This window comes from Misgurnus anguillicaudatus, chromosome 15 (assembly GCF_027580225.2).
Source record: "Misgurnus anguillicaudatus chromosome 15, ASM2758022v2, whole genome shotgun sequence".
Lineage (NCBI taxonomy): Eukaryota > Metazoa > Chordata > Actinopteri > Cypriniformes > Cobitidae > Misgurnus > Misgurnus anguillicaudatus.
The window spans coordinates 20,223,177-20,239,692 of NC_073351.2; the positions used below are offsets into that span (position 1 = coordinate 20,223,177).

A 16,516-nucleotide genomic window follows, 5' to 3' on the forward strand; every position below is an offset into this window, starting at 1 on the left:
TGTGGGCAGTGGACTGCTGGAATATCTAATATCGTAATTTCGCCATTGACCAATCAGAATCAAGTATTCTAGAGAGAGCGCTAAATTGTGACTTAATAAAATATAATTATGTGATAATATATAATTATGTTTTAAGGGCACTTGTAAACATAGTACATTTAATATGTTTAATATGGACAGATAGTGTGTGTGCACTATTGCTGTTTTCCAGGCTGTTACTGCAGTTGAGAAAATAGTAAATTCGTACACACAATATATTCAAGACGTAGTACCATTCACCATAACCTTGAGAACAACACTTTAAAAGCCTTAATTTCTGTCCTTCAGTGTGCCTTTATTTTGAATTATGAAGCATTAAGTGTATAGTAAGTGCTAAACAGCGCCTCTACCGAGACATTTAATCGCTTGGAATCTCTGACATACAGTACGTTACAATCACAATGACTGAGCCGAGGCGTGGAATCAAGCCTGCTGACTGAAGTGACGCTACAGCCGGCTGCAGCAAACACAACACGACGCGTGCTCGGACAGTCTCAGAGGGAAACAAACATGTTGTTTGGAGTCGCTTTATTCTCCGTTTCCGCGACAGAAAGCCTCGGAGGAGAGTTTAGTTCGTTCTCGTTCATCGGCAGAGTTTCATTGAAAAGTCTACAGCCTGTCACACGGCACTCAGTCTGACTGAAACAGGAGAGCAGCGGCAGTTTTACAGACACGTAAACGTAAAGACAGTTTGAAGCACACTTACTTGCTCAGGATGCAAGTAAAGAAAAAGAGGAGCTCCGAAGACCCTCAACGGGATGATATAAAGAAAAAAGCATCATGCTTTTCAAATATTAAGATATTTTTAGTAGCTGAATGTGCTCTGATGTTGGCACAAGGCACGGTGGGCGCGTACTTGGTAAGTAAAGCCCTGCTTTTCCTTTTGGTTTTGCGCTTCAGACTTTGTACTGTATGTGTTTTTGAATGCTTTGTTAAAACAGGAAAACTTAAGATTTAGCACAGTGTGTTTCTTTAATTCTAACACAACCTTCTTGTACAGTAGTGCAACTTTGTGCATGTCACGAAACGTGACACGGATGTGACATAGTAATCTCATAATGATCAAGGCTGTCCACAAAATCATTACAGGAGTCTGAATGCGCCCTCAAGCATAGTGCAAAGGCAAAACGGAGTGCTAATGTAAAGCACAGCTGCCTCAGCAGACATAAGCAACGATTATAGCTGTCATACTCTGAGAAATAAGTTCCCTGGCAAGCACTGAGCGAGTATGAGATGCAGACATGTGTGAGTCATTCAGTATAAAACTTTCCCATCACTATAAAATAGTAGGTAAGATTGATGCTTATAAGGAGGCGGGGAAAAGGTACGTTAGGGTGTGAGAAAGGTGTGTCCTTATGTAGACAGAAATGCATGTAAAGCATGTTTACTTTGTATTTTTACAACCCTGCTTGTAAATTGTAAACAAAACAGCCCCGCTTTGTAGTTGTCGCTGGTTTGTTTATGCTGCCAGGTAACAAGATTTTCACATTGCTTGGTGGTGTAAATGAGACGGGTACTACTCTATATAGCATCTTTGATAAGAAAGCGATTTGTCCAGCCATGTCCTTCATACCCATGGGATGTTTGATCTCAGTAAGAGCTCAGTAAGACCATATTTGGAAAGGAAACAATCATTTGCCCCAATGCCAGAAAGGCACAATACATCATGGGAATAGTCGCATAGAGGTACCCTTGTTTGGACTGGATTTGTTCCCAGCTTATGGAAATGTTGATGTTTGGGAACCAAAGCAAGTTGTCCAATTCCAAAACGTTATTGGACTGGGAAATGTGCAGATTTATTTTGACAATTTAATAGGGCGTGGAGCACAGTAGTAGTTTTTTCCATAGAAAAAAAATCAGCTTTCATTTTCATAGAAGTTGGCTTGTGTGTAAAATAGCATTCATCAATAAAAAATATTAAAATCATATGAAATACCGTCAGTATTTCCAGTTTGGGATGGAGTCTCCATTCTCTTTAGTTGACTGACTCAATGTCATCATGTTCATTCCTGGGCATTGTGTCAGTTTCCTAAGTTTAGCTCCAGCCCTGAGTTTGACTTTGGCCAGTCTGGACTTCCCCTACGTGCTAAGAGACCCAATATCTTTTTTTAATCTCCTGTAAACACCCATGATGTGTGCACCTTATCCTCATATTGAGTTTCAGTATGAATATTTTTAAATTATTGGGCTATACTCTAATAGTAGTATGATCACTTTCGGCATGTGGTATAGAAAGCTAAAATTACAGGATGCTCCTTAAAAATACTGAACGAGCTAGCATTCGTTTACTGATCCTCACTTTACATTTACTTTTCCTTTTAAGGTGTGATGCAAAAAGGCTGCAAAGTGTTTGCAAATGTCCCATGGCCGATGTGCCACGTGACATCCCCAAACAAATCTGTGTGTTCAGCTCACAAGAACTCTTAAGCCTTTACTCTCAAAATTCATTTACGTCATGTCTGCTCAGTTTACTTTTAGAGGGACTTTTTGTGCCTTTGCTACCAGTCCACCCTCTTTATTTGTTTACAGAATACCTCCATCCATTGTAAATGAACGTTTAAATTTGGGTGCCGTCAGTTTCCGCTCATTCTAAACAGTTTAGGGAATGTGCTAGATTTTTTCAAATGCATGGCTCCCAGTCCCAATTTTATGAATCAGACACAGCTGAAAGATGCCTGGTAGCCATACATTTTCAAGAAACCACTTCTTGCTTGAATACCACAGACTGGTTGTTCCAGACGGGAATTTGTCATTGCATTTTATGCAAGCATAACTAAAATAACAACATCATGGAATATTTCAATAACTTGAAATTATTACAACAGGATGAGTAAGTCAAGGTGAAATCTAAGCAATTTTCAACCCAGCTTTGGGTCAAACAGGGATAAACCCATGTTTTGGGTAAAATAATGGTGCTTTTCCCATTACATAGTACCCCACGGTTCAGTTTAGTTTGGGTTGGGTCAGCTCACCTCACTTTGGCGTGGTTAGCTTTTCCATCGAGTTTAGTATCACTTCACAGTGGGAGGGATTATAGGCGTGTCGTTATATTTGCGCTGCCTACTCCTGTGACATCATGCAAGTGAGAACGTTGTACATTCCCATACATTTATTTATTTCTCAGTCCGCCCTAAATTAAAATTGGCCACCACAAATAGATGTTTGCACATTGCGTTTATCACTACCTCTGTCTCACATGACAGTTTCTGTTCAAACACCGCGGCGTCAGTCGACGGCGCTTCGCTGAGCCTTATTGAAGTTGCATTTAAGCAAATAATGCTGACGTGCTCATCGCGAATGTTCCACCACAAACTGCAAGTTTGGAAAAAACTGTTATGGTGTCCCTGATTCTCAACCTGTGGATGTTTTTTGTGAGTTTGGGAACATTTAGCAGAGCACAGATGACAACATGTTTGCTCGAGACAGCACAAGCTAGCACAGGTAAGGCTAATCTACATTATAGTGATGGCGCTGTAGTGACAATTTTCTCAGACCAATCAGTGACCTACCGTGTTTTCGCGTCACGTTTGGTATCAGCTCGGGTCGCTTGGAAACCCAACCGAGGTGGTACGAAAAAAGTATCGGGTACTACGTACTGTCTGCACCCAGTGGAAAAGCTCCAAAAAGTAAGCTAACCCGACCAAAACTAAACCAAACCGTGGAGTACTATGCAATGGAAAAGCGCCATAACCCAGAGAAAATGTTTATATTTGACCAGCAATGGGTTAAAAAACCCCAGCATAGGTTAAACTACAGCCCAGTGGCTGATCCCCTTTTGACCCAATGTTGTTATAAAGTAGATTTGGCATTAGTTGACACTCCGTAGTATTCCTTGTGTAGGCACCGAAATATGCATAGAGGTCTGGAAATTCAGTCAACAGGTTTCAAGTGTTTGGCACAGACTGTAGGGCAGAAAGTGGAGGCAGATGGGGGATGTGGCCTGTCCAGTGTTTTCGAAATGGTTCCAGAACTGGTAGGTTGGCACATATCTCTTGGTCTCTTGGAGTCAGTGTACATTACATAGAGTGCCAACACACACACACACGCACACAATCACAAAAAAATTAATTCAGGAAGAAGATTTGTTTTCCAGATAACATGTTGCCCAAATGAACAGTTTACTGTGAAAAAATATGCTTTAAACATTATTTAATGTAGGCTTTATTGAAGCAACATATAAATATAAAACAACTCACAGATGTGATGTGTGGAAAAACACGTCTGTTGGTTACATACAGTAGGCACTGACAAGAACACAAACGGCACATTCTGTTTAATAAATCTGACCGAGTCCAGACGATTAGGCAGTTTATAACCACATTTTAAATGTGCTTCTTGTAAATTAGTTTTCACGACAGTCTAGTTAAAATAAGTCTGACGCGTGTCAAGTATGAAACCCATATGACCTCTGTATTAGTGTATTTAACCCATCCCAGTGAGTAATGAATATACGCACTGCAAGTCGTGAACACACACAGTGATAGCCATCACTGCAGCACCCAGAGATGTAGTGCTAAGTGTGTTAAGAGTTTTGGAAAATTGTTAAAAGTATTGAAAATAGCAAACGTTAAAAAAAGCAAACGTTTAAAGAGGACCTATTATCGGATTCACGATTTCCTTTGGTGTTTAAGTGTGTATTAGTACATGTTAATGATATGCAAAGGTACAAATCCCAAAGTAATCGATGACGTAAGTTATCGTTTCCAACTTTAATCTTTTCTTGGAATACAACAAACACACGGATTGTAGGCACCAGTTGACTTCCTCGGCCTGTTGACATGGAGTCATGGACATGACGGTCATTATCATGATTCTGCACATGTTTTTATATTTAAAGAATTTACTACTGACTAAACCATGACTTAAATGCAATTTTTGGGCAGTGCAGAGTAGCGCTTGTTTGTTGTTGTTGCAGACATGGTTTTAATGTTTTAGTAATCCTTACTTTACCAATCTGTTATGTCCTCCTGCTCAAGCAAAGTTGATGAATCAGCTTGGTCATCTGCGTTTTCTGGATCAGATTCGGCTTGTATTGATAAGGTAGTAAAGACAATACTAACTATTGTCAGTATTTCATTGGAACCTGATCTTCCAAACATGGTAAGGAGCATCACATTTCCGGCTGAAGACAGAAGTTTTCAGGCCAATCACAACTTACAGGTTAGCTGACCAAACGGAGGATAGTGCGCCTTTCAAAACGATGAGTTATTTACAAAATCAATGCGTTTCAGGGAGGGAGGGCATAAAGGAGCACCAATGTATGTTGCCCAAGGGCACCTCGTCTTCGAGGCTGTAAGAACCGGCGACCTTCGGGTTACAAGCCTAACTCTCTAACCACTAGGCGATGACTGCTTCAATGAACACTTATTCAGAAGAATCCCCTTTGTTAGCCATCATTTGGTTAAACAAATCCTCCCAACAACTATCATTAATGATAATACTTTATGTATCAAGCTAAAAATCACTTTATTTTCTCTCTTATGCAGCTAAAAGAGAGAAACAATAAGATCCTGCTGTGCAGTTACGCTGCTGTGACTTTTACCATACATGCCACATACAGTATGTGAGACAATTCTTTCATTTGTTCAGTCTAAAACTACTTTCACTTTTTTATGTAAGCTAAGATGTATCTGTGTTAAAGCTAAAAGCAGTTTACTATGATTATCTCTAATGTTTGGAAGGGGATTAGTGTTTTAGGCCAAATATTAAATAGTCCACCATTGGCACATTGGAAATGTTTTGTAGGTTATTATCTTTTAGCAAGGCTTACATTTAGTTTTCATTATTATTTTTATATGCACAAATAAAAACACTGGTTCTATTGAGAATTTGAGAAAAGCAAAAATAATTTATTTTTTAAATCATATGACTGAAAATACTCTTTTGGTATAGTATACCAATTGTTTTCCAGTATGATGAGCTTTGCATGGTTTATGTTATTAACTGAAATGTTTATGTTCAACTCAGACTTCATGTGGACGGCAAATATGGCACAGATCATATAGCAGATTGCACCAGGCTACAGTAACTACAGGAAAATTGAGTTATAGCTAATTAAGTTATTCACTGTTCTGCAACATCATTGCTATTCATATTTACATCATCCTTTTTAATCTGTTGGAAATATTTTGCTGTTATTCAGTAAGTGGTGCCTTTCTTTGGTGCGCAATAATATCCATTCATGAGGCTAATGTGATAATTGTGGTATGCTATTCAAAAGGTCATTTGACATTTATTTAGAAAGACCCAGGTCTACAGGGTACGAATGTTGGAATTAGTCATTCATTCCTTTATCAATCAAATCACTTGCAATAAAACACCTTCAGAGAAGAAGATTTTTTCCACATGGAGAGAAACCATACAAGCAAATATTATCCTACCCATCCAATCCAAATGATCTCTTCAGTCAAATGACTCAGTTGCGGCGTGCAGAGATTTGCAGCATCTAAGAGAAGGTCGGTTCCAGGGGAATATGATTATAATAGAGAGCATGGCCTCAATAACATGCTCTTTTCACAGTTATGCCATATTTGTCTGTCGCGTGCTTGAATGTTTCTAAAGATTCTCCATTGAAGGCTTATAAGGCTGCCTGGAGCCCAATTGCACTGTTTCTATTTCTGCTGTAAGCACTGATAATGACTGTGTTAAGGAGTATGTTGAGTGTTTCAGAGATTAAATGGATTTATCAAAATAATTTTTACTGTGGTTTATTAGTTTTCTAGTTTGACTTGGATTTGATGTATTTTACGTTAATCTTTTCAAATTTAAATGGCTGTATATTGTTTCATCTGATTCTTTTCAGTACCTTTCAGTATTGCATTTTCTGATCTTGTTTAGCACAGTCTGATCTCAGGAATTTCCGTGTTATAGTACAGAATATTTTGCTCATTTATCTGTGTCATTGTCAGGGATCTCCGCGTTTTTACGTGTCTGTACCACAGACTTTCTTTTCCGTGTCAATTTCACGTATTGGTTACTCAATTGTTTTTCCTATTTTTAAACCATTGTCACTTTGGTTTTGGGTTAGAATGACTTTCTGTTACATAAAATGTCATCTTAACCCAATTCCAACCCTAACGTCAGGCGACAACTGTTTAAAAATCTGGAAAAAATAGTATAAACCAATAGTTAAAGTGACATTCTAACTAGGGCTGGGTATTGGCAAGAGCCTCACGATACGTATCACGATAAATGGCCAATGGTACAATGTATCACTCACGGTACGATACGCTGCATGTTGTGATGCATTGCAATGCTTTTTTTCTTCTTTTTTTATCAAAAATGTTTTTGATATTTATTTTTTTTTAAGGCCAAAGTGTGTCCACACACGAAAGCTGCAGGTGTTTTTAAATTTTCGGCTATTTTTTCACTCCCGCTAACTTCTGAGACATTGGCCGTGTATGACAGACAACTGGACAGCGACAACTACAGCAGCGGCGGAGGAGGTCATTTGACGCACACAGAGGGATTATATATATTTTGTAAATATCGATAGTAGAGATTGAAATATCGATACACTATCATGGGAAAAAGTATCACGATAGTTAGCTGTATCGATATTTTTGCAGGGCCTTAATTCTAACCCAAAGCCCAAGCGACAATGGTTTAAAAATAGGAAAAACAATTGAGTAATCGTGAAACTGACACGGAAAAGAAAGTCCATGGTATGGACACGGAAAAATGCGGAGATCCGTGACAATGACACGGATAAATGAGCAATATATTCCGTGACTATTCCATGGAAATTTGTGAGATCAGGTTGCTTAGTGACAAGTTTCTTACTTTTTGCTTGCATGCTGTTGGACTTCACTGTCCTACATGTAAAGTCATTAATTCCTATGCTTTGTTTGTTTGTAGGTAAGTGTGCTGACCACGCTGGAGCGGCGTTTTAATCTTCAGAGCACTGATGTGGGCGTGATTGCCAGCAGCTTTGAGATTGGCAACCTGGCCCTCATTTTATTCGTTAGTTACTTTGGTGCCAAAGCCCACCGTCCTCGGTTAATTGGCTGTGGAGGCATCGTCATGGCCCTGGGAGCGCTGCTATCCGCATTACCCGAGTTTCTCGCCACTCAGTACAAGATCACAGACTCCTGGACCAAAGATCTGGGGCGAGATGTGTGCTCCAACACCTCAAAAGTAGATGAACCGTGTGGGAACAAAGCCAACACCAACATGATGTACCTGCTTCTGATCGGAGCACAGGTCCTGCTGGGTATCGGCGCCACGCCTGTCCAGCCCTTGGGTGTGGCTTACATAGATGATCATGTACAAAAGAAAGACTCATCTCTCTATATAGGTAGGTGTGTTTTACATCCTTTGGCTTAACTACGCGCTAAAGTTTATCTTGCTTGTTGTTTGGTTACATACCTGAAGCATTTCTAAAGAGTAAATTGGCATTGAATTATTCTGGGAAAAACATGTATCTCTATTGCTGCTCCTCTGGGGACTAATAAGGTAAAAGTAGATTATTATCAGAGTGATTTATTGTGGTTTCAGGCCTTCCAATGGTAAGCCAAAAACCACTGATGTATTAAAGTGGAACAGCAAACAAGAAATGGGCGGGCTGGTATGTGCCGGAAAGCAGCGTGTGTGCTAAACCACCAGTTCAATAAGGGAAATCAAGAGTGTGTGCATGTGTGTTGTGTTTCATACTGTCTGAACACAATCCTCACAGTGTATTCAGGAGGTGAGCAGTGCCGGATAGGTTTAACATAATCACTTACAGGCCATGAAAGTAGAGTTTATAACACAATGTGGCATCTGTGCGAACAATAGATGGTGGAGCTTTGTAGTTAAAAGTGTTTGGCTTGGAGATTTTGAGATGTGCACTGGTCAGCAGCATAGGTGTTTGATATCACTGAAAGCATGGAAAAGACATTAAAAAGATGTTGACCATGGCCATTAGGTAATGGTGAATGTGAGTTAGAGCCACCTTTACAGTACATTTAATCTTTACAGTACATTTGATACCTTTACAAAGAATTATTCTTATAAACAAATCTAAAACAAGAAAGTAAAGACTTTGGATGTATAAAATGTGTGTCTACAGCTCACTTTGATGATTTTGAAGTTGTCAGGATGACAAGGAGATCATGTTATGGGTTAATTGGACAGTTCTGACTTGCTTAGTCTTCCTATTCATATTCACTGATAACAAGAACCATATCTCGTAGACACAGGCTGCAAGTCTTATCAAAGCCCTTTAGATTTCCAAGTCTCAAAGAAGCTGGGCCATGGTTTATTTTACATGCGTATACTGTATCTCTGTGATAAAGGAGGGAAGATAAGTGTGTAAAAGGAAGTGATTTTTGATGCTTCTCAGATTCTGGGTTAAGACTATAAGAGATGTGACATTGCAACTGTAGTCCATCTTGTTTTTTTTTTTAATACATTTAGAAATGTCTTCTTTTGTAGATGAGTATAGCTTTCATATTTTTCATTCTTTTTTTAAATATTTATATCTATCAGGTTTGTTTCAAGCTGGACTGATACAGATCCTGTTTTTTTTTTTCTTGTTTTGATGTGCTTCTTAACTCATGGTCTTTGTGTTCATGCAGCTTTAATGTGACAGCGTTTTCCAAAAGCTTTTGGGAAAGCTCGGGTCTTGTAGATTTTGTATGGTAGAAAATGGACACACACTGATTTTAGTTTGCAGGCCCAGAGGGAGATTTGAAGCTGCGCTGCACTGATAGGCTGTGCGGCAGAGTTTGAGGGCAAACAAACATTTTTTTTCTTTGAGAACAATGCCATATTGAGTAGAGGCTATACTCAGCTGATCGTCTAAATCCCTGGCATGGCATGTGCTACATGAATAGGACAGATTATTTAGACATCAACAAGTGCTGGTAATATACTGTATTCTCAGTTTGATCATAACAACACAACAGCTTGCGTAATTGTTTATCCTGTTGTAGGAAATGTTTGGTGTCACTTGCAATACGTAAAGACAAGCAAAATGCTGGCTTAAATTGCCTAATGCACTAAATATAAGTGCATTTCCAGGGATCGTAAATATGTTTGGTCGGTGGTAAGATGAAAAGGTTTTAAAGCAGTGCATTTTGCTGTATCATACTGGCTCTTGTGGTTTATCTTATGGCATGTGTTTGGAAGTTTACTGCTATTTGATTTATACATAGTGTTTGATAATAATATTTTTATATTGCCTAAAACTAACTTTTTGCCACTCCTTGGGCCGTAACTTGAGAAATTACCGGCCATAAATATTTGTAACTTGAATAAGACCAACTAGCACTTATGTCAACTAACATTACAAAGGTTAATAAATGTTGTAAAAATATATTATTCATTGTTAATTAATGTTAGCTATACACTCTTAGAATGGATGTGTTAAAAACACCACACCAGTAGTGTTAGTTTAGGGACAACACATACGTTGTCCCAGAATCCACACATCTCTGTGTTACTATTGAAACAACACATTTTGTGTTACTTTTAACACAGCTTGTGTTTTATTTTAATGACACATAATGTATTAAAAGTAGGGATGCACCGATAGGATTTTTTTGGGCCGATTCCGATTGAAACAGACAACTTCTGGCCGATACCGATGCCGATACCGATATTAAACACTTGTATACAATACTATACAGTTGGTCTATTAGCTAGTTTATTTCTGCATCAAATTATTTTTACTGAACATGGATTGGATCTAATTAACATTCAACTGACCAACATAATAAGAGAGGCACAAATTAAGCTAAAACAAATATAATAAGACAGCATGACAACCTTCAAAGGTGTTTTTTGCTATTCAGCATTTATTTTATTAACATCATTAACTCATTTTTTACATATAATGGATTTCTTTGTGCAGTTAATTAATAAACAATCGGTATCGGCCTTTCTCGTGCTATTGCCGATATGCCGATGGTTTCAAATTCATCAAAAATCGGCCGATAAATATCGGTGGCCGATACATCGGTGCATCACTAATTAAAAGCGTAAAACAAAACAAAAATGTGTAAAAAAATGAACACAACCTTTCTTAGAGTGTAGGTTGATATATGCCATCCAGCCGCTCAATTTTTTTTTACACCTATTCCTATTTCACCCCATCCTTCTCACTTGTGTGTATTTATACACAAGCCAGTCTCTCTAATGTATAATCATTGAAATGGCAAGCACTGTTGTGAGTTTGTAATGTTTGCGCATTAAGACGTTGAAGTACTGCAAGAGTAATTTATAAGTCCTCTTTTATATACCTTGATGTCATAATCACAGATTGGTCTGTGCAGTGCTGCATTAAGTCGACAACACCTGACATTTATAGACCGTTTCATCGGACGCACGACGTGCGGTGATGCGATAAGCGGCTGTTCCGAACTTTAGTTCCGGTTTCTGTTTGTTTAATGGTCTAAATAGTTGCTAAAACTGAACTCTTAAACAAATACCTCATCAAAAATAACAAATGTTTTGGTTTCATAGGTAATCTACGTGTTGTTTATTTTACCGGAAGTTACGTGTTGACCACGAAAGCTGCTTGTTTATGTTGTTACTTACTGCTGAAACCGTCTATAAAATGTCACTGGCCAGCTGGCCCTGACTTCCATATCATTATTTTTCCTTCTATGGAAGTGAATGGGGCTCATGAACGGTTTGGTTGCAAACATTGCTCTAAATATCTTCCTGGTTTGGTTGCAAACATTGCTCTAAATATCTTCCTTTGTTGTTCATCAGAACAAAGACATTTAAACAGGTTTGTAACAACATGAGAGTGAGAAAATTATGACAGAATTTTCAGTTTTGGGTGAACTATCCATTTAATGTAAAATACTTTAAAAGTAGGCAGTAAAGAAAAGAAAGTGCATGATTGATGAGCTAAACATTGTAGCAATTCATTATAGTATCTCTATTCCCACCCAGACTGTTCTTTGTTAGAGTACGTGTTTTGAGTTTTGAGTTTTTATTTACTTGCAAGCTTTTGAGAAATATGCTAATATCAAATGAGATCATTACCACCTGTTGGTCATAGCAACAGATGAGTATTACACAACATTACAATGTGATGCAGATTGCTTTGATCAACAAAACTGGCAACAAGATGAATGCAGGTGTTGTCTTGTATTAGTTTTTATTAGGAGCTGTTTATATATCTTTGCATACACATGTACGGATTAGAAAGGTTTGAATCCTGTACTTTATTATGTTTTAAAGGGGACGTATAATGAAAATCTGACTTTTCCATGTTTAAGTGCTAATTGGGCCCCCAGTGCTTCTATCAACCTAGAAAATGTGAAAAATATCAACCCAGTAGCTTAGTTTTGGTAAACCATTCTCTGCAAGCATGTGGAAAAAATAGGTCATTGAAATTTGGCTCCCCTGTGATGTCAGAAGGGGATAATACCGCCTTTTAATCTGCACTATCCAACCACGGCACTGCCATTTAGTGCAGAGATCAGCTCATTTGCATTTAAAAGGACACACACAAAACGGCACATTTTTGCTCACACCTAAAAGTGGTAATTTTAACATGCTACAATACAATTTTGTTATAATAAATATGGTATTTTGTGCTAAAATTTCACATATGTACTCTGGGGACATCAAAGACTTATTTGACATCTTAAAAAAGTCTTGTGAAATGTCCCCTTTAAGAAAAACTGCAGTGGTGTGTAAAGCAGATGGTAATAACAGAAGCCAGCACTGCTTGTCATGCAATTGCAATTATATGAGTTTGAAATGAAACCTTTAAGAGAATTGAAAGATCTCTGTAGGAGTTGAGACATAATTGCAGAATAACGCAGGAATGCCAACCAGCCAGCCAGTCATGAGGTGGGTCTGATCGGGCCCGGCAGAGCATGCATACCACACAGCCTTATGAAAAACAACTCCCACAGGATGAGTGTGGCTTTTCCTAAACGCTTACAGTAAGAATCCCACCAATCTCTGTTGTGCCAGGCTATTTTCAACAGGAAACACATAGGTTTAAGATATTAAATCAGTGTTTTCCTAAATCTCTTTTTTTAAGCTGATGAACATGTGAAGAGATGTATCCAGTAGGTCACGTCTAGCATTTTTTTAGTGTTTTTCTAAACCTTAAATTCTTTCTCCCATCCCAGCTTAATGCAGTATGCAGTGTACAGTAAATATTGCCACGTTGTTTTGTTTTTCTGAGCATCATGACCAACCTGATACAGAAACACTGGTATGTGTGACATTTTGGGCTGATTGCTTCACTGTTATGTATTGTGATATTCACACCCTTATTACTACAAATAAACAAAGCATATATTTACCGTAATTTTCTTGTTTTTGTTTTGAGACACATGAGCTAAAACAAACAAATACAGTCATGATGCAGTACTCAAAAGATCCACTGTTCCCAGAGCTTATGTGACCTTTAACAGGCCATTTCTAATTTTGGGTCTTCCCACGGGGCCTTGACTTCAAAAATACACAGCATGTACATGAAGGGAACAGGTTAGTGACACTCAGGATTGCTGCAACCCCATCGAACTGGCTCTCCATTCTGTACAAGCTTTGTACAGTGTCAATAACATGATTCCAGTTAGTTGACTTAGATGATTGGATTCATGTAACCTAAAGACAATTGACAGCAGCTGCAAAGAGAGCTTATTCAAACACATTATCCTGCCCTTGTTTGAATACAAGCTAGTAACTGACTAAATCAATAAATATGCTCATAGAAATTTCAGGATTACTATGGGCAATGATTCAAACACTCCTTTGATTGGATAGGAATGATACCAAAATAATACATACATTCTTATACTACTAGGGTTAGTAAGAAAGACAAAACATGTTGCTTAATGTATAAGAAGTAAGAAAATGCTTCAGCGGCACAGACTATAGGCAGACTTTGTGAACAAAGCTCTGTTTGTTTTCAGTCTTGACTAGGCGGTTCTGGGAAGTCTTAACCTGACCTGCTCTGGGTCTCATCACACCACCCAAGCCAAAAAGATATGACAGATAAGTGGTTGATGGAAGACGGAGAGGCAATGTTCCCTCTTTGTTATGCTGTACAGTGCCAGCTCCCTAAGAAAAAAACACTATGGTATAATTATCCTATTCATGATGTGAACATTCATCGACTTCATGTCATTTGTGCTATTTGTTACACATCGAGTCATTACTTTACTTAACCTCTGTTTAAAGTTCCTATGTGAAATAGATTTTTTTTATAGCATTTAGCTCATGCGTGTAAATCACACTTAGGTCATCTACTAAGTTGACAAAACCAACCTTTAGCGGATATATAGATATGACTCATCTTGCACTAGACAGATTTTCTGTAATGAGAATGTCACTCTCCCTAACAACACCTGCATCCGCCTACTGGCATCTATCATATTGCTCATGTAAACTATACACTACTGGCAATTTGTTGCTTTTAAAAAAAGAGACAATTCAGCCTGAGCTCATGAGAATTTGTACATATTTTCAGAGTTGGCTAATTCGTATGAATTTATATGAAGTGAATCGTACAATAAAATACGATTATCATAAAAAAAAACTAAAGGAAACCCCACCCTTAAGCCCTGCCCGCAACCCCAATGTACACAAATGTACAAATGTCATTGTACGAATTACTTTGATTTAGCCACCTTATAAAATATATACAAATTGCAATAAGATCGCATTGTACAATCGCTTGATTCCCTTATGGATTTGAACAAAATTTCAATGCTCTTCAGGCATTTTAATGAAAAGAGTCTTTAATTTTACTGCCATCGTAAAACTGCTGTCAACAAATCTTAGAAAGTGCTTCATGAGAATCCATGATATTTGTGCCAATAATAACAACAAATCTTTTAATGACTAAACTTTGGCACGCATGCATTATAGGATTTCACACTGCTGGTGTGGTTTATCTAAAGATTCTCATATGGCCTTTTTGATAGAAAACATCATCATTGCTGCTGAAATGTTTAGACTTCACCCCCTGCCGACAGCCAGGCGTGCGCATAAGCTACTTAAACTCTGGAGATGTAATGTCATCTTGAAGGATTATTTTCTAAATGGCTTTTTTCATCTTGTCGACCAAGACTGCGCCTTACCAACTCCTTTAATTTAAGAACGAGTTGTCCTCCCTTGCTTTGTCATCTTTTGCTCTGCAGGGGTAAAATGAAAAACATAACTTTTTTAAATTCTTTTATTCCTTATTATATTGGCATTATGTTCTTAGACAAATACAACCAAGCATCCCTTCAAGTGCTTTAGCTCTTTGTGCTCGAGACGGTTTCAGCAGCAACAACATAAACAAATGGCTTTCATGGCATAGTCCCTCTAAAGCAGATTATTTCTGAATTTTTTTTTTTTACAAAAAAACAAGTAAATTACCTTAGTTTAAATCATAGCTAAAGCGTATTAACTATTATACTGAGCTAAAGTTACTGTGTAAGATTAATGTATACAATGTTAATAATAGATCAGTTCACATCAGTTCACACAAAACATTTTTATTTTCCAACAAGGTATTTGTTCCCAGAGGTCAGGTTACCCACTAGCCAGACCATTAAACAAACACAGACCGGAAGTTAACTTTGGTCGACACATTGGTCGAGCATTGTGTTAGCAGCGCAAAAAGTCATGCCATTGGTTCGAACCCAGGCACAGTAAAGCCCTTTTCACACAGATATTCCGGAAAATACACGTAAAATGCTCCCGGGATTTTTCCGGGATCGTTAGATTTTTTTGTTCATTCACACTGCCTATAATTTGCCAGAATCTGTGTGTGCCTTCACGCAGATAATGTCCTGGAAAGACACGTGACCTGCACTTTTCATAGTGTCTGAAGTTTGCTTATTATTTCTCTCTCCAGAAACCACTCCCATGCATTGTTGTTTATGATAAGACTATAAAGGACCTTGTGATGTGCCGTTCATTGCCGGTGAATGATCTCAACTTCAGAGTGGATATTTAAAAAGCTCCCTGATCTCCTTTAATCCAGTTTGCAGACATTTTTCATCATGATTGTTAATGTGCATTTAAAACCCCATTTTGAGGAGCTGAACGATATTGTTGCGATGACGTGTGGGCAGTTTTGTTTATTATAAGCTCAAATGAGCATGTGACGCGATATTCTTTTATGCTGCTGAATGATCTCTGCTTCAGCGCGGTAAGTGATGAGCTAACTTACCTGATATCTGCGTCAGTCCAGTTTGCTGACATTTCTCATCGTGAATGTTGTATTGCATGTAAATCCCTCATTTTAAAGAGTTGATACATAACTTCATGTTGTGATGATGCGCACGACCTCACTACTACGACACGCCCATTACAGCATTGTTTGGCTTCTTGTTCACACAGAGGGTTTTCCGGGTATCTTACTAGGTCCTCTTTCCGGCAACGATCCCAGAAGATTTACGGGACGTGTTTGCATTCACACAGAGGCTTGTCTGGCAATTTTACGGGTATTTCCTGCCTGGGACCAAAGTGCTGTGTGAATGAGGTTTAAGTTGCTTTGGATAAAAGCATTTGCATTGCATTAATGTAA

At 38.2% G+C, this 16,516-nt stretch overlaps 1 protein-coding gene across 1 annotated transcript in view; it reads left to right on the forward strand.

The window, feature by feature from the left end:
- The first annotated feature begins 398 nt into the window (after positions 1-398).
- Positions 399-16,516, forward strand: part of slco3a1a (solute carrier organic anion transporter family member 3A1a) — a 54,409-nt gene continuing 38,291 nt past the window's right edge. The window contains exons 1-2 of the mRNA XM_055173679.2: positions 399-898; positions 7,897-8,335. Of these exons, the coding sequence (XP_055029654.1) occupies positions 755-898; positions 7,897-8,335 (583 nt within the window). The 5' untranslated portion in view covers positions 399-754. The remainder of the gene's footprint in view (positions 899-7,896; positions 8,336-16,516) is intronic.